Source organism: Pleurodeles waltl, chromosome 6 (assembly GCF_031143425.1).
Source record: "Pleurodeles waltl isolate 20211129_DDA chromosome 6, aPleWal1.hap1.20221129, whole genome shotgun sequence".
Classification (NCBI taxonomy): Eukaryota; Metazoa; Chordata; class Amphibia; order Caudata; family Salamandridae; genus Pleurodeles; species Pleurodeles waltl.
This window is the reverse complement of record NC_090445.1, coordinates 755,784,574-755,806,808: the sequence shown is the minus strand read 5'-3', so window position 1 is coordinate 755,806,808 and position 22,235 is coordinate 755,784,574. Positions and strand designations below refer to the sequence as shown.

Genomic DNA, 22,235 nt, shown 5'->3' with positions numbered 1-22,235 from the left:
CAATTCAACTTTTGGACTTTAACAGGTTTAAAAGCCATGGACTAAAACTGTTGGTCTATTTTGATATATCTGATTTTACAGTCTGTCCACTTGAGTACTACAGTATACAAGGAAAAACAGAAATAGTAGGCAGACAAGGTCATCTTATCAGTGGATGAAGTGATACAGCAACTAATTAAAAAAAAAACAAAAAAAACAAAAAAAAAACGGATGAGCTGTCAAATTAGTAGTAAGCCACAAAATGGCTTTGGAATTGTAAACTGGAATTCTGTGTTGTAGAGGCCGATTGATTGACAGTGTGGTGAGTGAGCAGACAACTTTGGCCAATGGTGGAAAATAGTATGGCATTCTGTCGGGTAAAGAGACAAAGAACACAATGTGCCATTTTGACCGAATTAGTTTATGAATCGTACAATTGATACAGTTTTGGAGCAGGTTTGGTAAGCAGGAGCCATAACAGAGTTGCTGTTCATATGCAAGCTATTTCACTTCAAGCATCAACAGAAATTATTTTCGGCATTTGTTGAGAATCTCGGCCAGTGAATAGTTGCTTAGCAATGATGGTATTAACTTGTAATCACAGTCCTGGCACCCAACGTACCCTGAGTAACCTACACTTTCCTTGTTCAGAATGAAAAACCGCTTTCTCAAAGAAAGAAGCCCTATCGAGCTTTCATTTACCCAGAGCACTTTATAGAAAGACTTCTAAATCATTTCTAAACTGACTTCAAGATCGTATTAGTTAAATAATAAAAACAAATAACAGGTTTTAAATTAGTACCCGTGTTCCACCAAGTATGAGTACCACAATAAACGCCCTCACTATGGAAGTAATTGCTCAGTTCTAGTCTCACATTGACAGGTAATGTTCCAGCATGCAAGGAATTTCAAAACATAATATACCACCAAAAAAAGACTCGAAAAATGCACAAATTAAAGACTAGCTATTCATTGCTTTCTAAACCCCACTAAATGTTTAAAACAAATTTGAGATACGGTTGTTGGTTACTGTGCAGGAGTAAGTAAAACTAGATAGGGAACAAACTATTTCATAAGCTCGTTGTCCCTAAATGACTGTAATCAACTCAAAACGTGAAAGTTTCTCTGAATAGTGCCTCCATAAAGGCAAGAAGCACGACACACGATTTTATTTTGTAGTGGAACAGTGAAGTTTGGATGCAACGCCATGAAACCATGGGTTTGTAATGTTCGCTACTTCCAAGGCAGTCACATACCTGCTGATGCTAGCACTTGCCGATGCAATACAACAAATACAGGCTTCAAAAGGAGGAATAACCGAGGGCTCAACACCCCTCTGAAACCGGGCATCAGCCACTTCTCTGGTAGAGATCGGGAATTTCAGAAGGTAGGTCGCTGAGGCAGAAGATTAGACTGCCACCACAAAACTTTAGATCAGTGATTTGCAGTAAAGAAAGAGGAGGACCCAGTGTGTCACTTACACACTCATTCAACTTTTTCAATGGGTGAAGGGGTCTCGCTGCCCACACAGCAGTTCTTAAAGTTGAACTGGTCAGCCATAATCAGCTAGTGTTTAAAGGGTTGCCCAGAAGATATGCCGTATAAAGCAGCAATCGTCATTCTACAGAGACACTGAACCTTACAGGGAGACATTCACAAACGCCTCTTAACTTCAACCTCAACCCAGGAGAGGACACTAGTCACAGCAGTCGCATACTCAACACCTAGTAGTTTTATTTATTTATTTGTTTAAACAAAATAGTGACAAGCCAGCAGTCCAATACCAGAGCGTCAGCAATCAAGACTTTCAAGTGTTTTTATTGAGTTGGAAGGGAATTAGCAAAAGCCTGGTTAGAGAAAGGCCATAAATCACATGCTCTCCTGCCCCAATATTTAAGTGTACACTTTCCCTTTAATTCAGATTCAATTTCAGTTTAAAACTTAAGAGTAATTATGCCATTGCACCACTGTATCAGCAAATATTTATGACCTCAAAAGGATACAGCATTTCCAGCTGTTCTGGAACCACCTATAGTTCTCCAATCACAGATATACAATAATAAAAAAAAGAAAAAAAAGCAAATGGGAGACGTTAATGCACAAGTATTTTCATTGTCATCCCAAGTACATCAAGTTTGGGGCGTGGCCCGACAGGATGGCCACAAGGACGTGATCCCAGAGCTCTCTTCCCCCAACACAGATAATTTCGGATGGAAGACCGTACTCCAGTGAGGATATATAGGGGTTTTCATGTGGAGTACGGAAGGCATTGCATGCAGAACTGACAGACAGGGAGGAAGTCCTGGCGGCATGCCAGCAAAGTGCAGTGCAGGGGTGCAACAGTCAACAGGAGGAAATTAACCTTAACCGTCAAGTGAATGAAACCAGAGATAGACTTGAACGCTACACTTCAAAATCACATCGACAACTCCTACATCGTGAGGGCGACAGCTCCGGGTGGCTTTTGGCATGGATCCTCCGATGGGAACAGTTGCGCTCCTTAGTACTCCATCTCACAAACCCCGGCTGCAGGGGGTGGGGTGGCGAGCACACAGCAGGATATAGTCACAGTCTTCAGGGATCACCTTGAGGGAGTATGAGAACCCGGTGGCAGATACGCCCAGGCCGATCCTGCAGGCCTGAGAGGTGTGGGACATCGAACTGAATTCCCCGTTGGAAGAGGCACAGTGGAAGGCAATATGTGCCTTGCTCCGCAAGGGGACTTACAATGTTAGATTCAAACTAATACATTTTAATTACATACATCGCACATATGTCACCCCTGCCTTCCGCCATAGAAATTATCCTAGCATGAATGATGTTTGCCAACGCTGTAGTGCACGACCCGCAACTTTCCTACACTTAGCATGGGATTGTCCCACAGTACAAAGTTTTTGGGATGTTGTGGTCCAAACTTTAAGACGGGTGGGGGAGGGAGCAGGTAAGACTCGAGTGGACACCCATTGAATGCCTTCTGGGGCATGTAAACAGAAAAAAGGGTTAAAAATAAATAAATAAATAAAATAAATAACGAATGGAAATTTATGCAACTGGCCATGGAGTTAGCCAGGCATCGGGTGGCGATTGCCTGGACGAATACACGGGGACCCAGTGTACAGGGATGGAGTAAAGATATCAAGGAATAGGCAGTGGCAGAAGAAATATGGTTACGGCAGGTTAGAAGGGAGGAAGATATAAAGACATGGCAGGAGATACTTGCACAAATTGATGTGGTTGAAGAAACTGGGCATGATGTATCTCTGGGTACTCAGGAATAGCGGTTGTGCAGGCTATGTTATTAGGAGCAGTACTTACACCGTTGCGGGGAACGCGATGACTATGGGTGATGCAAACCTCTTGTACCTTCTGAATTTGGGCTAGGGACTTCTGAGATGTAATATCATGAAGGCGTCTGGGGTTGTGGGGGGGAGGGGGTGGGAACTGGCCTATATGTGCAAACGTGTTAATGTTGCAATGTTAGGAATGTACAGAGAGTTTAAAAAAAAAAAAAAAATTATTTCAAGTACATCAAGTTTGTACTGGGATGTCGGATACAATCCGTCAGATTGCCCAGAGAATGGGTGTGGGATGGTAGACAGGTGTCGTGGACACCCACAATGTGAAAAAACCTGTAATGAACAAAAAGCACTCAGAAGCAATTACAAAGTTCTAGAAACAGTTATCCAGCATCAACAGGTAATAGGGATTCATATCCGGGAGGTATGGCACCAAAAAGAGCTTTTGGAGTGCTTTGAAATCCAGGCCTATTGATGAAAGGGTGTAATCTCATGGCTTCAGCCTGGAAATATGGAAAGCACGTCACACTTTCTAATGCACGTCGCAATATGTAGCCCAGATTGTCTATCCACAGAGCCCAGATCGTCCATCTGGTGCAAGCGTAAGCATTGAGCAGCTATAATGTGCACAGCAGTCTACAAAGCATGTGGATTTCAATAATTTTGATTATTTATGAAAACCCAAATATGCAAACACTTACACAAATCGTAGTGCCCGATTCATACATTTTTTGCATATTTTTGTGAATCTTATCATTAAGGTGGAAGCTAGTGGTTCATTTAACACCTAGGCTTGGTGGTAGCGTGAACCAGCTTGGTGCTGTAGGGGAAGTAGGAAAAGGGAAGGTTTAGGTTTTGGGAGTGGGAAACAAAAAACACCCATCACTCGGAGAACCACTGGCCGCCTAAACAAAGGATTGGAATGTGCGGTCATCAAAGTTGTCCTTTTATATTTAAGCATTCTGAGAGAATAATTATCCAGCATCATAACCATTGTGTTTGTCAGAAATTTGTTAAAATCGAGAGGGGGAAAAAAAAAAAAAAAAAAAAAAAAAAAAGGCGCGTTTCCTGGCGATAGTTCTGTCTGTTTGCAAAGCAACTATGAGGACGTTCACTGGGTATTTGGAGCCTGATGATCCAAGGATCAGGCCCCCTAACAATATGCACGCAAATGTTTAATTCTTGGCGATGTGATCGGTTTATCTGCTGAACGCACGCCAGAGAATTCCTTCCCGATTTTAGATAATTTTGGCTATAATTGTTGGTTAGCAGTGTATGTTACAAATCACATAAAATCTCTACACAAAGTCACCCCTATTCTTTTGCAGACGAAATTTTGGACATGACATAATATTTTCTGGACACCTTCTCGCCTACACAATACACATAACAGATACTCCTACTTGTTGGAACTGCCAGAAGGAAACTGGGGATCTTCCTCATCGATTTCTTTTGTACACAGGTTCAACCATTTTGGTCTGAAGTATTCCTTTTTATCTCCAAATTGTTCCACATTATTCCAAGAAAGGTTCTCTCATACTTAATTATTGACTTCCTAGATAACATCAAATTGCAATCGGATCGCCTCCTTCTTGACTTTATGCTCACTGCAGCAATCAAATCAGTTACCGCAAATTGGAAAACCACGCACAAAACTAATTTTTAATCCTGGCTGAACTGGTTATTTAGATACGCAGTGCCGACGATACAGCGCTCCAACTAACATTCCCCATGGAAAACTCACATAACATATGGGGCACCCTAGATAACTTTTTTGCTTCCAGTAAACCCCCATGAACAATCTCCAATCTCTTCTAGATGATTCATCCTCAATACCTAGAGCTCAATCCGCTTACCTGCCAGTAAACCTACTCCCTAAATAAGCCATATATCTTACTCTATCTCTCACCTTCTCTCTTACTCTGTCTATTCTCTTTGCTCGTCTTTATTTAATTAGCATATCCAGTAGTATGTTCCATGTATGCTTCCATTACATTGTCGACCTACTCATTGTTATATCACGGACAAAGACAAACAAACCATGTATGTAATTCTGTGCTATTAAGTACCAATTTGATCTGCTGTTAGTTTTATTATTATTCTGCCTTCTGTTAACATATAAAAGAATAAAAATATTTTCTGAACTTAAAAAACAAATCATATAAAATAAAAACATATGCCCCTCCTATTAACTACCTGGCAATACATACAAAAGTGCTCATTCGGTTTCCTATTTGTTTCGATTTCATGCACACAGAATAGGACCAAGGACACTCGTGCCAGACCAAATTTTCTAATATCTGGCTAAGAGTTTTTTTTTTATAAATTATTCTGAAAGCAACGCAAAGTCAGAGGTTATCTTGAAATATAGCATGCATTCGGCCCTCCTAGAGCTACACTGGACGAACTTGACTTTATAGGAGACCTTAAAGCAATAACAGTGAAAGCTTACGTGGTATCAAGGTACAAGGTGTGGATTTTGCGGTTGATCAAGGCAGGGTATTGCTCCATGGAGGGATCGGCCCTGAAATCGCCGGTGTGCAGGATGGCTGTCCCGTTTGGAAGGCAGAAAAGCAGTAAAACAGCACCTGGACAACTGATGAAAGGTGAAATGTAGTAAACAGTCACTCGCACAACACACGCTGCAACATATTTAAACTGCACATCTGTACTCTCATTAAACCTAGGTTTAGGTAGGCATAGTCATGTCTTTGCTAATGTTGGAAACCTGCTGATTTACGCAAGATAGACTGATACTACTACTCTATTCCCACGGTACAACCATTTGTTCTAGGTTTTCTGTTCTCTGAATTGCAGTATATCGTGCGTTTGTGGCCTCTCATTTATACGCTTATTTTTAATGCAGCAATAACAGTGATACTGGAAGATTTTAACATGCATTCTATCTCAAGCTATTACTAATTTCATAGAACTGTACATCAATGATGTCACTTATGTTTTTTTTAGATCTTGATTTTTGCTAGGATATTCTGGCATCTGAAAAAGCACCAAGCTTCACAAATAAGACAAATACGCACAATTCTACTTAAAAGTCCCTTCTGCTTCAGACATCTAACACATTGCTTCCACGTTATACAGGCCTGGATGTACAGCGCTTACCTGAAGATCAACCAAACCAAGACAGAATTCTTGTTTATTTGCCAAGAACAAACAGGATACAGTACAAATCTGACACAATGACATGAAACTGAACTTTCACTGAATGCCAAGTCACTTGGATTCTCTCTGGACACCAAACTCAAATACTACATTAAAAAAAAAAAAAAAAAAAAAAAAAACCACACACCAACACACAAAGATGGCCAGTTCTCTCTTCTTAAAAAAGAGAAACTGTTTCTTCCAGAAAGAAACTTATAACTGCAGTTCAAGCCCTTGTGCTCTTGTATCGTATCTGAATTGTGTTAGTGATCAACTCCATGTCCGCTTAAACTTCACACTTGCACCCCTGAAGGCTATCCAACAGACTGTCACATCTCATCCAGGGTCTGAAGAAATATGATCACATCAGCCCTATTTTAGTGGAACTCCACTGTCTTCCCTCACTGGCCTACACCATCTTTAAAAAAAAAAAAAAAAAAAAAAAAAAAACAACTGCAGAATCATTTACAAAGCCATCACAACCAGCACCCCTTGCAAGATCACCCTATGACACATCTGCAGCCAGGACAGTATCAGACTGCAGAGCAAAGTGTTTAAAAAAAAAATAATAATAATAATTTACACTCCACACAAGACAGTCCTATTCCATCTATGCACCCAGGATCTGAAACATTGTCCCCAAATCCGTCAGAACCGCCCGCCAAAGCTTCAAATTAGGAAAGCATTGAAGACTTACCCCTTTAAGAACACTACATCACAATTAATGAACCGTCCATAAATCAACTTCCTCGCCCACTATTTGTCGACTAACCATGTGCAGTACTCCATTGCCTTTTGCCTAGGTTTGTGCTATAGAAATACCATATACAAACACTGATCAGTTCTTCTAGATTTTGGATTTTAGCATTCTCTAGATGGCCCCAGGCCTACACAGTTACATAAAGTCTGATAATGGGCAGAAAGCAGAGAAAGGTTCTTGAGACAAACCCATCACTTAATACTTTATTACGACTGCCCCAGTGTTTGTCCTACTATTAACCTACCCTCTTTGATCCCCAAACCCCTTTTTTTTAAAAAGTTACCAATATCCAGGTTACTGGTAACTGCAAGGGGCCTAGCGGTAAAACAGGACGTTACAAGATATACCCTGGTACCTTCAGGAAATCGGGATTTTACTGAGAAATTGGGAATATTGGTTGAGGACCCATTTTTCCTTAGAGACATATGAACACTTCAGCTGCTTTCTGCAGCTAAAGTGTCTAAGTTAAAGCTGAACAAGACTGTTGCATTACGGCAGATCTTGCAATTCCATGGGGCATAGGATTTACATAGGGCACAAGTAATGCGAACCTTAATTCATGACTGTATCCGTCAAGGCATCCATGAATGGCAGTACAGCTGCACAGTAAGGACTTCACATCAACAGCTTCCGCCACTAGCAGCTGTAATACTGTGGCCAAACGGTTGGCATGCCATGAGGGTTGCCTTTAGTTTTGAAGACCCCCTCCATCCTTACCGTTTTGTAATAGGGCATGATGAATACCAAAAAGCGAACAGCAAAGCAGGGACAAAATACCATTTTGTTAATGCTCAAGTACTCTCCAAGTCACATGCCCACGTATCCACACTGGTATACACAAGGTGTCTCCATTCCAGCACTGACTTTCACAATATAGGACATGCACAAAGATAGGAGAGGCTCTTCGAAAAATGTTCTTTTGTAGCAGTGTGGTAAAATTTGTTTCACGTTTTATGAGCAGTGAAAAACATTGTTTCTTCGAGGCAGTTCTGCACTCATCCAAAAATAGAATACTTTGTATTTTCACTTTACTGTCAACCTTAATATAGACAATGCGCTCAATCTCATGACCTCAGCTGCTAGGTTATGGGCAGTAAATGTTCCCTTACAGATGTCCACACCGGCACACAGGCTCAAGATCATTTTTTCTAAACACCCCCTGAACAGTTTATCACTTTTAGGTCACAGGAACAAGGCCCATTAGGTATCGGAGTACTCTAAACGAGTTGGTGTGTAAGCAGTTTACATAAGAAAAGTTACAAGTGGTAACATGCAGCCAGGTTGTGGGCAAGGTCTCTTAACAATTCCTACCGAGACCTGCCAGGAACCCCAAGCATAACAACCAAAACACTGAGGTGTTTTGGGCAGGGCCTGAAAGGCTCATCCCAGGCCACGCCGTTAAGAGGCCGGATAGGAGCCCTACTTGGGAGAAGCAAACAGTCTGCAGGACAAAACACCAAGAGCTCCCTGGGTAGGAAACAGATCAAAAGTCCACTTGAGAAACGAAGATAAAACCTAGTCTACTGACCAGCATGCCATCTTATGTAAGGCTTTGAGATAATCCTCACAAGCAGTCAGTTAAGGGATGCACAGACTTAGAACCCTCTGGATTCAGCACTCTGGATCTCCCAAGCTCTAGGGCCTTCTGACAAAAAGGTACACAACTTTGCATCACTCATCTACGACAAAAAAATAAAAAAACTTTAACAGTGATCACTATAAGAGAACTCTTTAAAAAATAAAAATAAAAAATAAAAACTGACAACTCACTGCATGAAGGGCTCATTTACGAAAAAAAAAAAAAAGAAAAAAAAACGAGAAAAAAAAATGTTCTATTCTGCAGTGAATAAGGTGGTCTTCCAACTACCACGTTGGTTAGAAAAAATACTGGTGCATCTAAAATCCTAACCCACGCCAATTTCAATCCAGTGGGAATCCACAAACAACACAATTTAAAAAAAAGAAAACAGTTTGAGGAAAGGTTCCACCATGACCACTGGAAGGTAGAAGTGCAGAGCTGCCTGCAAAATCATTATAACTATCACAGAAGTAACCATACACAGATGAGTCCGCCAAATCCTAAATTTGTTATACTGTCAAGATATTGGTCACTACGAAGACATGAGACATGGACAAAGGTGAGAGCAGCATTTTCTAACAAGAGCTCCTCTTACTGATTTGCTTCCAGCAGCACAACCTTGATGCCATCTACGACACATTCTGTATCCATCGGCAGTGTGTTTATGAATCGTTCCTCCACCCTAAGTTTGCTTCTCACCAAATTGCCGGTTATCTGCAAAGAAAAGGGTTTTTAATTATACATAATATATGCCAGATCCTGCCATCATGACAATGTTGCAGGTATTCTGCTGGCTTTTAAATGTGGGTGCATTGAATGCAATAACACGCACCCTGTGTCTAACAAAATGCTGTAAAACAAGTGGTTTTTACACTCACATGAGGAAATAATGATTTAAGGACATTACTTACCAATATTTTACCCATACATTCACAACCACGCCATTTTGAAGCCGTTTCCAACATAAAAACCTGTCTGTGCTGAAAATATATCCCAGTTCCAATTCCACTCTTTGGCTATGCTGCTCTCCTTTCCTTTTAGGATACCAGTAAGAGACTTCAAGCACACTTGTGCTGTCCAGTAACTTGCCCGAAGAGGCAAAACTAAGCTCAGGCATAGGTTCCCAGCTCACTGTACCACAGAGACCAGCCATACCTCATCAACAAGGTCAGTAAAGGCTACGTAAACTTGGGAGCGCATATAACCCCGGAAAAAATAGGCTGGTACAGCCTGTGTTGTTGAGATACAGGACTTCCCGTTGCACAGCTAGACGGAGCAGTGGTCGGCATGTGTCTCTCCACGTGAGTGCAAATTCCACGACTAACTCCTCTTGTGAGCTTAGATCCTCATCAGTATAGAAATCCTACAAGGAGGGTGAATGGCCCTGATCCCAGCAAACGGACTAGCGATTAGTCAGAAGGGGGGGGTGGGGGGGTGGGTGACTGGTAAGGGGTATGTTGGGAAGGTCCGTACGCCCACACGTTTTGCCAATAAGCCAAAAGAGTAGACATCAGCAGTAGGGGAGGAGCAGGAGTCCCTGCACAAGCCACCATGCGAAGCCACAGGAGTCCTGACAGGGGGGGGGGGGGGGAAACAAAGAAAAGTCATGTTCCAACTGCACCCACGGTTTACCCTCGGGGTGGAGTTGTGCTAGTAAGATGTAAGAGGGAACATCAGGTAAAGCCCAAGCCACCTTCAGCTGTGAAGTGAAAGAGATGCCCTCCCCCCTCGCAGGTATTTACAACCCCCCCCCCACACACACACACACACACACAAAATCAAGCATTTTATCACACATCTGCAATCTGGTTGATTTAGGAATGGTAATAGGGAGGGTTTGAAGAGTATATAGTAGACTGTGCATGAAGTTCATTTTAGGGTAGTTGAGTCGACCCAGCCAAGAAATCGAGCTGGCCCCACCCTTGTAAATCCTTAAAAAGGAAAGGGAGGAGTGGGATATTGCTGTTGTAAAGAGCACTCCTACATGTCAGGGGTCAGACTTCTAGGTAGGTTATTGCCAATGCCTCCCATTGGAAGCCACTTCTCCGAATGGGGTACCTGAGATTATTCTGCAGGTCTGCTACACCCATGCCTTGTGATTTGGAAAAATGAAATTTGAAACCCGAGGCCTGGGACAATTTGCCTAGTTCACTCAGTAATACCAGGATGGTGGTGTCTGGGTCTGTATCAAAACAAAGTATAATGTCAGCAAAAAAAGAGCCAGTTTATGTTTTCTACGATCAATAGTCATGCCATGAATCACAGATTGTTTTGGATCGAAGACACTTAAGGATGCCATTGGGAGGGCAAAAACTAGGGGAGAAAAGGTGCACCCCTGTTGAGTACCCCCGGTGAGTGCGATAGACTGGTGGTGGCGCAGGGGAGGGGGAGGCGGGATGGGGTAAGAGGCATTGATTTTGAGTTTAATGGCGGATTTCTGAAAATTGGCCAAGATAAAGTTTTTCATCTTTGGCCAAAAGTGAATCTTGTCCAACACTTTAGGCAGGTACATCCAGTCGACCCGGTCAAATGCCTTCTCAGCATAAAGAGAGGAGGAGCATCAGCTGTGTCTGCTGTTCTGCTTCTTCCCTGAGTGCAATTACTAGTTGTGTTTTTTCGTTTGCTCGTTCGTTACGAACAAAAACGGACTGCTGGGGTGGCTATAATAGTAGGCCATATATGGTAGAGGTGAGCTACCAGTATGGACATGAACAATTTCACTTCACAATTTAAAAGCGCAATGGGTCTGTAGGAGGACAACGTGTGGGGGGCTTATTGGATTTCAAGAGAAGAATAAGATGGGAATCTAATATTGTATCTGTGACCACCTACGGCGTAAGGAAAAAGTTAAATACTTTCTGGGGTTCTATTAGCAGAGAGGCGTAAGCTTTATAAGAGGCGGATGAATAACCACCAGGGTCTGGAGCTTTAGAAGAGCGGAGAGTGCTAATTTTCACTATGACCTCATCTGGAGTGATGAGCTCTTTGCGGAGGCATACGTCTTCATCTCAGTTTTTGAGAGGGGGGGCTTTGGAATAGTCAAGGAGTGTCTTCTTGGTGTTTATCTAGATGCAAGGCTTGATAAAGGGGCGCTCAGTAGACAAACTATGTCATCTGCCTCCTGTTGGAGACTATCTTCTCCATTCTCCACACCTCTAATGTGGTTGCTTACGGTGCGTATTGGTAATTTATGGGCCAGGAGCCTATCTGCCTTGTCACCCTGCTTGTAATATATTTGGTTAATGTAGAGGGATTTCTTGTTTGGGTCTTCCATTAATATGTGCTCAAGCTCACCGCCAGAGAGAGTGCAAGTCTTGCAAACTCTTATGTGTTACCCTTTCTATGTCTGACCTCTGTTTGCTATATCTGTGTTTCACGTTCTTGTTTCTGAAGTTTGGCTGGCCGTTTGAATGCTGCAGTATGGGATAGGATTGCCCTTTGGAAGATTACTTTGGTAGCATCCTACATAGTCACCCAAGACACCTAACCCATGTCATTCCCAGGAAAGTAGTGTTCGACAAGGTCTTTGTGACCCCACTCTTGGGGAATAACATCAGAGTGGTAACTCACTAATGACCCAAGGCCTTGGGAATGGTCGCAGTGGAGCAGCAGGGTCTACGGATAACCACACTGGGGTGTGTTCATAAAGGCCCCAGACCTATCTTGGTATCCACAAGTCTGGGAAGGAGTGATTGGGAAATTAAAAAAAAAAATAGTTGATACGTCTTGTGGATGTTAGACTAGAATGTGTAGTACAGTTTTTGGGGATGTTACAGTTGCCAGGCGTCTATCAAGGACAGATCCAGCATCCCCCTCCCAGAGTCAGAGCTAGAGCCACATGGGGCTAGTCTGCGGTGAGAACGTTCTAGTCTTGAATCTAGCAGGATATTAAAGTTACCGCCAATCATGATGTCCTCTTTGCAAAAAGGGAAATTTTGAGAGGAGGGTGGGAAATCAAAAGAAAACTTGTCTGCCCTCGTTAGGGTCATATATGGAAGCTATAGTTAGCTGGGTGGAACCAAACAAGCCCCGAAGTCCTATCTGCTGTCCCTCCCGGTCTCTAAATGTTGTCCAGTCTAAATGCAAGGTACCGTCTGAGAAGAATGGCTACCCTCAGGGATTAACAAGTGTAGGATGAATTAAACTGGATAAGGTACCAGTAGGAGTGAAGATGTTTCATGTCGATACGGAGGAGATGCATCTCCAGAAGGAGTGCCACATCTAGTTCCTTCTGTCGTAGCCAACTGATCAATGCTCTGTGCCTAACTGTGGCATTGAGGTCTTGGACACCAAGAAAAATTACTTGTAGGGGAGTCATATTGGCTGGAAAACTTGGTCTTGAGTTGTGTAGAAAGAACAGATTTTTTTTAGCATGTCCCCCACCCCGTTAACGTCGAGATGAGTGTCAAGAAAAACTGAAAAAGGCTACAGAACAATACAAAACGAACATGAAGCTAGGCTTCCAAGCAACTTAACTGGTCTCATGTGAGCTACGTGACTTTTAGATCATCACCCAAGGAATAGCCAAACTAAGGTTCATAAAGAATCAGCAAAAAGTCCAGCAAGGTTAGGGCAGTACATATTATCTCCCTGATCCCTTTGTTATAGTGTCTCAAGCAGTTTGAGGTCATCAATCATGTCCTGAAACGCCAACTGAGCCCGCTCCATTATCTTTGAGGAACATACAGTGCACATTATCTAGGGTGTGATCCGCCACAGTCGACTCCACCGTTGCCAGTCGAGCACCAGTTTGGTGCAAAGACTGATAGAGGTCAGTAATGGCCCTGGTGAAACCCTGATGGAACAATGTTAAATCTTTGCAAAACTCAGTGAGTCGGAGCTGTACATCTTCTTAAGTTGCTTGGGCCGGAGGGAGGATCTGGGCTCCCCTTCAAAGCTCCCCCTCCCCCCCAATCCAAAAAAGCCAGGCAGCTACACCATGTGGTCCCCTCCTGCCTGTGAATGGGGGAGGGGGGGTGAAGGGATTTGGTGGCTGATCGGGGACATGGAGCAAGTCCTTGATGGAAGAAGAGAAAGGGGCCTTTGCATTATTCTTCGACAGTCTTAGGAGAAGGCCTGTGGACAGCTGACACTCACTACTGAGCCATCATGAGGAAATAAAGGGAGGATGACTTTGGTCAGGGCTGTAACAGGCACTCAACATCCAGGACTTAGATTGGCAATGCCGTGGCTTCAAGATGGCTGCTGCATTGCTATTCTGAGCAATCGCCTCTCTGCAAAGAGAAGGCAGTCACAGGCCCTAAGGGGAGCCCACGACTTGCTCTTAGTGCTCTAGGGGGCGGACGGGCAATTGTCAGGCACCGCTCCTGCTGAGAAACACTGTAGCATGGGGTGCTAGCAGGAAGGTGCATCTTCACGGAGCTCAGGAGATATGAGTCTTGCCTGGTGGTCTCCCTGGCCACACCTCCCCAGTGTTTTTTTTTTTTTAAACTTGGAAAAATTGAGAATTGACCAAAATGATCCTGAGGCCAACAACCAGCAGGGAACTATGCAAGGCAAAAGATGCCCTGCAAAGGCTTCAGGTGAAGACATTTTAGCTGTGTAAAAAAAAAATATATATATATCAGTTTGAGCCCCAAACAAGCAAGACAGTTAAAGGGGGGTCCTTACAGTACAGACCACTTAAAAATGGAGGCCCTTTTGGCAGGACCCCACCTAGACCCAACAAAGGCAACATTGCAGTGAAAGGATAAAATGTAATTTGGTGGCCAGGAGCAATCAAGGAGATAGAAAAGTCAATAGGTAATTAAAAAAATAAAAATAAAAAAAAAAACACCACGAGGAAGCAAGGTGAAGGTAAGATTTTGGGAGAAAGACAAACGCTGTTAAGAAATACAAATGGTACACAGCCAGTCAACATAAGTGAAGATTTTTTGTGCGGGGGGAGGGGAATGAAGGAAAAAAAAATATATATAATAATCATCATCATCAAAATGGTTTCAAGAAACAGTTTGCTAGTCATGGCATCAACAAGCATCACTGGATGTATGAACAAGAGGGAGTTAAAACTAGGCATACATAGCTAAAAATCCCAGAGGTAGCCGAACATGAAAAGTTCAGGATTTTTTTTTAAATGCATTGTAGATTTTTCTGCATTAATAAAGTGCAGTATGTGGAATTACTTTTTAATTTATATGTGCATGCTGACATATGAAATCGCACTTGAAACAAGTTTCTTTTGACCTATAAAGATGTGCTTTCATGGCTCTTGCTAACTAGTCTTCAATTTAGGCCTAGACACCATCTTGTTCAAAACTGATGTCTCCTCCTGCATGTACACTGTTCAATATTTCTGCAGCAGTCATCTTTATTTAGATTAACTTTGTTTTTCCTCGATGAAAACTTGCCAGTATGGTCATAATACATTTCTTTCCTCATTGCACCCCATTTATTTAAAATAATTCACGGTTCTTCATGTAATAGGTTAATCCTGCCATCGCTGGATGATAGTAACATAAAGTGTTAAGAATCAATATTCATGTAGTGGGAGCATGCATAGATGCTAAGGCAATGACACTTTATGAAGCTGTGCTCGGGTTTCCTCAAAATGCAATTATTTTGATCACACCAGGATGGTGCAGCAGAACTAATGATTTTCTATGTAAGAAAATGGCATTAAAACTCCTGTTTTTGCGAGAGCAGAAATTTCCCAAAGACTTTCTGGAGCTACTAGGGATGCTGTCCATTCCTCTACTGATTTTACTGCTTTCATTATTCGGTAATGCCTTATTAAGAGAGCCTTCATGGCATTAACCTCATGTATTTACATTTTTTCTTTGTACCTTACCGTTTGAATTTTTTGTAATAAGTATTTTACATTTTATTCCTGATCTAGATTTCAATCATTGAGTGGGCCCTTACTTGAGTGTGTATTTGATATGCTGTGGAGTGTCTTCTCAGTACACTGACTCCTGAAATTGAGCTTCAATACGGTCTCTAACTAATCAACCTATAAGTGATCGCCTGAGGAAATATTTTGGAGGTCAGTGAACTGCTCTGCCTCCCCTAGCTCCACTGGCAAGTAGAGCCCTCGCTTCACTGAACTCTTAACCTCGGTCAGGATTTCTAGGCCCTCCTCCACCCACAGGCTTCTGAATACACCACATACCTGGTGTCTAGTGGGAGAGCTCTGCTCTTCTACGAGGCTTCTCTCTGCCTCGCCTCCTTATTCCTGCTTTGATCTTGGTGTGCTTTTTCTTCTGTGTGCTCCTTTTGCCTTTCGCTTCTGCATTTCACTTTTTCCTCGTTTCGGTCTCCTCTCACTCTGCTCTCCCCACTCTCTCTCCCCCACCGCGAGCCCACCTCCTCTCACCCCATTTTCTGCCCCACCTCCCAGCTGTCCTCTCCTCCCCCCGCCCTACTTAGTAGCAGCTGCACTGCTGGCACGCCCAAGGCAAACCCGTATGCGCCCAGCACCGGAACCCCTGGTTCTCACTACCCCCACGGCCGCGACACATCTCCACTATGACGCCATCGCCCTTCACGTGCTCAATGCCAGCCGCCTGTCATCAGGCCACCCCGCAGCTCACCCGCGGACCCTTTCCCTGCCTTATCTGCACCTTCACCAGCCTCCACGCCAGCAACCCACCCGCCAAGGCAGGACACAACCATCCATCTCAGATGCATTCTACTCAACACCCGCTCCATCTGCAAACACGCCATCAAACTCTGGAACGTACTCAACTCAGCCTCCCAGACGTCACCTTCCTGACTGAAACCTGGATGAACCCCTCCTCAGCACACTACATAACCCATAGCCATCCCGGACGGCTACAAGATCACCCGTAGCGACCGCATTAGCAGACCAGGAGGCGGTATTGCCATCGTCCACAGGCATACCCTCAGAATCACAACCAGCACCGAAGACACCCTCAGCGCCGCCGAACACCTGCACTTCCAGAACCACACCGATCCTAACACGACCCTCTGAGGGACCCTCGTTTATAGACTCCCTGGTCCCAGTCAGCAGTTCAGTGACTCCATCTCAGACATCATCAGCACGCACGCCCTCGCATCCAGAGGATGCATACTCCTCGGGGACCTGAACTTCCACCTTGAGAACACCAACGACAACAACTCCACCACCCTGCTCAACAACCTCTGCCTCAAGCAGCTCATCATGACACATTCTGCAGGACACGTGCTCGACCCAATCTTCTCTGCCAGCAAACACATCTCCTTCAGCCACACCACCGAACTCCACTGGACCGACCACCGCTGCATCCACTTTACCTTCGAGAAACACACAACACACCATCACCCGCAGTGGATTCCCCACCGCAGATGGATAAAGGTCAAAGAAGACCAGCTGATCACCACCCTTTCCCGGAACCCACCAATCAACACCACAGACAAAGCAGTCTGCAACCTCAGGCAATGGATCAACTTTGCCAACACTCTCACCCCGATCAAGAAACGTTCAAACAGACGCACCAACAGAAAGGCCTTCTGGTTCACCGCTGACCTCCAAGAATCCAAGCAAACATGCCGAAGACTTGTGAAAAAGTGGTGTCAGGAACAGACACCGGACAACCACACATCCTTCAAGAACACCATCCGCAGACACCACCAACTCATCCGAACCACCAAAAGAACCGCATTACAACAACGCACACAGCTATAAGGAGCTCTTCAACACTGTGAAGGAACTCTCCAACCCCGGCTCCAATGTCAACAACATCCCGCAATCGCAAGACCTCTGCGACTAGCTAGCCACCTTCTTCTACTGCAAAATTGCAGACATCCATGACAGCTTCAATACCCAGACCCCGCCGGCAACCACCAACACCAGACTCACCACCCCCTAGCCACACCAACTTCCATGCTCTCCTAAACACCCTCCACATGCTTCGAAAGATCTACAAATGGATCCCCACCGGAACCAGAAGGACGGGCACACAAGCCATTGTAAGCAGCAGACTGGACTATGCAACGCCCTCTACGCAGGAACCATGGCCAAGCTCCAAAAATGTTTTAAAAAAATAAAAAATAAAGACTGCAACACATACAGAACGCCTCTGCACGCCTCATCCTGGACATCCCCTGCCACAGCCCAATCACAGCCCACCTGAGAGACTTGCACTGGCTCCCAGTCAACAAGAGGATCACGTTCAAGCTCCTCACCCACAAAGCAATGCACAACACCGGACCAGAATACCTCAACAGATGACTCTCCTACACCCAGACAGCTCCGCTCCGCTGACCTTACCCTCGCCACCGTTCCACGCATCCACAGAATGACCGCCAGTAGCAGATTGTGCTCTCACCTCGCCACCAAGACGTGGAACACACTTGCTATCCACCTGCGACAGACACAGGACCTACTAACCTTCAGGAGGCACCTCAAGACAAGACTGTTCAAGCAGTAGCATCAACCCCCCCCACCCCCCAGCGACTTGAGACCCTCACGGGTGAGTAGTGCGCTTTACAAATGCTATGGTTGATTATATATTTAAGGGTTGACCCGCGCCCACAAAGTGGCACAAGAATAGCCATAAAAAAGTGGGCAGTAAACATCACAAAAGAAGAAAACTCAAATAGTTGTAATCATTTTTTGGGGTGGATGGGTGAGAGGGTACCAGCACTGAAGTAGATCAGGAAACAAAATACACTTTGGGGGCATAGGGGATGGAAAGAAGGAAGAAAGTAAGAAAACTACATCTCGTTATAGTCTACAGTACAACATCCATCAAAAACCCAACACTTTCTTTAATGCAGATTTTCCAGCTCATATCTTGGCCTTATACCTCTTAACTAAACACAGCAACCCACTTTGAACGTTTTCATCAAGTAGGCACCAGGGCACTGAGTAAGACTACCCATCATTGTACAAATCTTAACGAGAGAGTAAGAGAGAGATTCTGGTACGTGCTAAAAGTATTTGGATGGGCAGGAACCAACTGCTTTCCTTCACTCTTCCAATTTGCTAAGTAAGCTACACCACAAAGAGAAGCACGGTTATAAAAAGATAACTTCAGAAGTACTCTATGAAGCCAGACTTAGCAACACTGTCCGGATTATACTCACCTTGCTACAATAGATCGGAAACTGAAACTTCTTTGTAAGTCCACCATAGTGATCAGAATGAAAGTGTGTTAGGAAGTAGGCTGTGCATCCTTCTATTTTGCCGTACTGGAAAGCATCTACAGTGAAGCCAGTCCCTGCAAGACAAAAAGGTAGATTTATTTATTGCTTAACTGACCAGGACACCTGCTACATGCACTCGCGCAAAAAACTGACTAATTTAGGATTCCATGTTCTCCTTTCCCTGGCTAAGACTGGTTTATGCTTTTGGAGATATGCCTCTGTGATGGTTCCTTACAGGAGCAAGAGATCTAGGATGACCGGATATTCCAAGCAGCCCCCTTCCCTATATTGGCCTTGCACTGGGGAGGCGACAGTCCTCAGGAACGATAACTGCCATGGGGAATGAGGCCACAAGTGCCCCCCCCCCCCTAAAAACAAACAACTGAATATGCCCCGGGCCTGCTCCACCCAGGGGCTCAACTAGACACACGCAGGGGAGACCACGTGCTTTTTTTTATTTCTAGAGATCTTTAGACGATCATCAATTTTCACGGAATTATTCTTATTATTATTATTATTTTTTTTTTTTTTTAAATATGCGCTTTTTGGCTTGGTGAGATCCCACCACCTGGCCTAAGCCCTTCTTTTTTTATAAAGAAGGGGAAGAGAGAAAAAAAAAAAAAAAAAAAAAAAAAAAAAAAAAAAAAAAAAAAAAAACACAAAATTTGTTTTGGGGACTTTCCGCTAGAAGTGTTGGCAGCCAATCAGATATCAGCATGGGACCTGCCAGATCCGCATCCCTAGATATCTATTTTCTTTAAATATCCTAAAAACTACTGAACGGATTTACACCAAATCAGAAGTGACTGACATGTATTACTTGGATCTAAAGTGTTAAGCATCATGACGATTCGCAATCAATTGAAACAGTCTCCTCTCGATCATCTAGTAAGAGAATTAAACACTTTCTATAAAACTGAGAAATGCAACTCTGGAACTGCTCAACAATATCACCACTACATTTGTTTTCGATAATGAAGTATTTAACAGTGATAGTCCATGCATTTTATATGCCTTTATTAGTTTTCCGAGTTTCATTACCTACTAATTTACTATGCAAATTAGAATTAAATCAATACTTAATATGTACAGAATTGGGCATAAATGTACACTAGAAAGTGTAGCGAGTAGCAGGGCCAAACAATGTGTGTATCACCTTAACGGCTATGTTATCACGTTTAGCCATCAAGTAGCTTTTTTCACAGATTTGCCAGAAAGTGAACAGCAGTAATAAAAATGTATGTTGAACAAGTGCTTCCGATGATCTTGCATATATTGGAAGTTATATTTAGATTAGAGAAACCAGTCACTATGTAATTAAAACAAACAATCTTGCCCCATTGAACTTCAAGGTATCTATTTTGCTCGATTTCTAGAGACAGTGCCATTTTATAACCCATATTTTACATTCTGAAAGGCATACTAATTATTAATTGTTGATGCTTCGTTCTTTTAAACTCTAATGTTGAGTGACAAAATATTTTGCAAATATCAGAATACTGCATAGGCAAGTAAGCTACCTAAGCTTGGTTGATGGTGTAAAAACATGTCCTTGGAAATTTGGAAAATAACTTCCTGTTTCAACAGGACCACAGAGTGCTCATAGAGCTATATTTATAGGGGAAATTCGCCTCTGATGTATATACATAAAAACTGATGTTTTCTACTGCTTGGTGTATTTATTTCGAACCAAAGTTATTTTAAGGGGCAGTCTATAGAGGAGAGTAAATCTAGGTCTCTTCAGCGATTCCTGCGTCATCAACATCAGGACTTTCAGAGCACTTGCAACGAAATGTGTTATTTTAAATACCACTACATATTGAAGTTGCGCATTGTTGAGATTCTGTGAAAATCTTAGCATGTATCCCAGTTGTGTGAATGAAAGCATTCATTTTCTGTTGTATGCCGAAGACTCCAAATACTTCGAAAAACAATCTGTGCCAAGATATTTTTCAAAGGGAAAGTCCAGTTAAACCCCTCCTGTAAAGTGGAATACATGGATATTAAATGTACGTCTGAGGGGCGTGCCTAAGATAGCCACAGAAAAAGCCACCTCTCCCCACCTGAGGAAACAGACCCCCAATGCCGCCTGTCCCTCTGGAGCTGAAGTAAGAGTGGCAAGGGCATACAAGCGGAACCCACTACCTGACAGAGCGTTTGGGCCGGGACCTGGGCCTCGCCCTGCGAAGCGAAGGCTGATTTGACGGAGCTCAGTGGCAAGAGGACACACTTTAGGAGGGGCTAAGGCTGGAACTTCTCCTCCCTCACCCACTTAGGAATGCTGACCACAGGGAAACGGGATAGGCAGCAGAGGCACGTGGAAGAGATGCCCCCGCCTCAGCCATACCAGGCAGAATGCATACTAGAGACTTGCTCAGGCCGTGCGGCACCCTTCCCATCTAGCAAAAGCAGCAATACATGAATTGGGAGAGGAGTGGTGGGGTGAGGGAGGTAAGCACACCTATTCAGAGAAAGAAGAAAAAGCAGCAGTGTGTGTCGAGAGCCCTACCAAGGCGATCACCACCGCCTCTCCTCCCAAGGAGTCAAACCGGTGGGAGTGCACTGGCCACTAGAGCCATCGGTCAGCAAATCTACCCGATTACTGACCCCAGGACTTCCACTATGTTCTGCCTGGTGTAGCCCAGGAAGACATCCAATTAGACCATACACACAGAGTTGGCAGACTAAAACTCCGTAAGAACCCCACCGGCCCTGCACAACTGTGTGCATCACTTTAAAATAGAAAGAAGCAATTGTGGCAGCAGCTGGTACGGTCACGATTGAAGAAACCTCACTGTATCTTTACCAAGACCTGTTTTAACAACCTCCAGATAAGGTGCCACTTTCACACGGTCACAACATATCTCATGGTGGGGGGCGGAGGGGGGGGGGGGAAAGAGACCCATTTGGGCTTCCCAGTCAGCCTCATCTTTACTATCTACGGAACAACATACTATCTGAATCCCATTGGAGGGGCATCCGATCTTGGACTTACTGGAGAACACCTCCCGCCTGATAACACTAGTCAGCAAACAGGTGCACCAAAGAGACATAAGCGGGGACACTGGATCATGATAACGACGATGCAATCTGCTCGACCCCCTCAGTAAGAAATACACAAGAAGAGGCAGGCCGTCCTTGACAAGCTGCAGGCCAATGTCACAATGGACCTGGAATGACAGACCTGGTACTCTTCCGCCCTGGAGGCAATTTTGGAATACCATACTGTCACGTAGGCTCTCACTATCCTAATGAGAAAACTGGATTTTTGTGCGGCAAGATCGTTCGCAGTGTGGGGGACTAAGTCTGAACCACGGTGAAGGACTCTTGTCACCCCAAATCCGGTTTCACTCCG

At 43.9% G+C, this 22,235-nt stretch overlaps 1 protein-coding gene across 1 annotated transcript in view; it reads right to left on the bottom strand.

Moving 5' to 3' along the window:
• Positions 1–22,235, bottom strand: part of DCLRE1A (DNA cross-link repair 1A) — an 87,139-nt gene that overhangs the window by 6,152 nt on the left and 58,752 nt on the right. The window contains exons 3-5 of the mRNA XM_069239320.1: positions 18,821–18,954; positions 9,369–9,487; positions 5,728–5,871 (exon numbers count right to left, since the gene is read on the bottom strand). Of these exons, the coding sequence (XP_069095421.1) occupies positions 5,728–5,871; positions 9,369–9,487; positions 18,821–18,954 (397 nt within the window). The remainder of the gene's footprint in view (positions 1–5,727; positions 5,872–9,368; positions 9,488–18,820; positions 18,955–22,235) is intronic.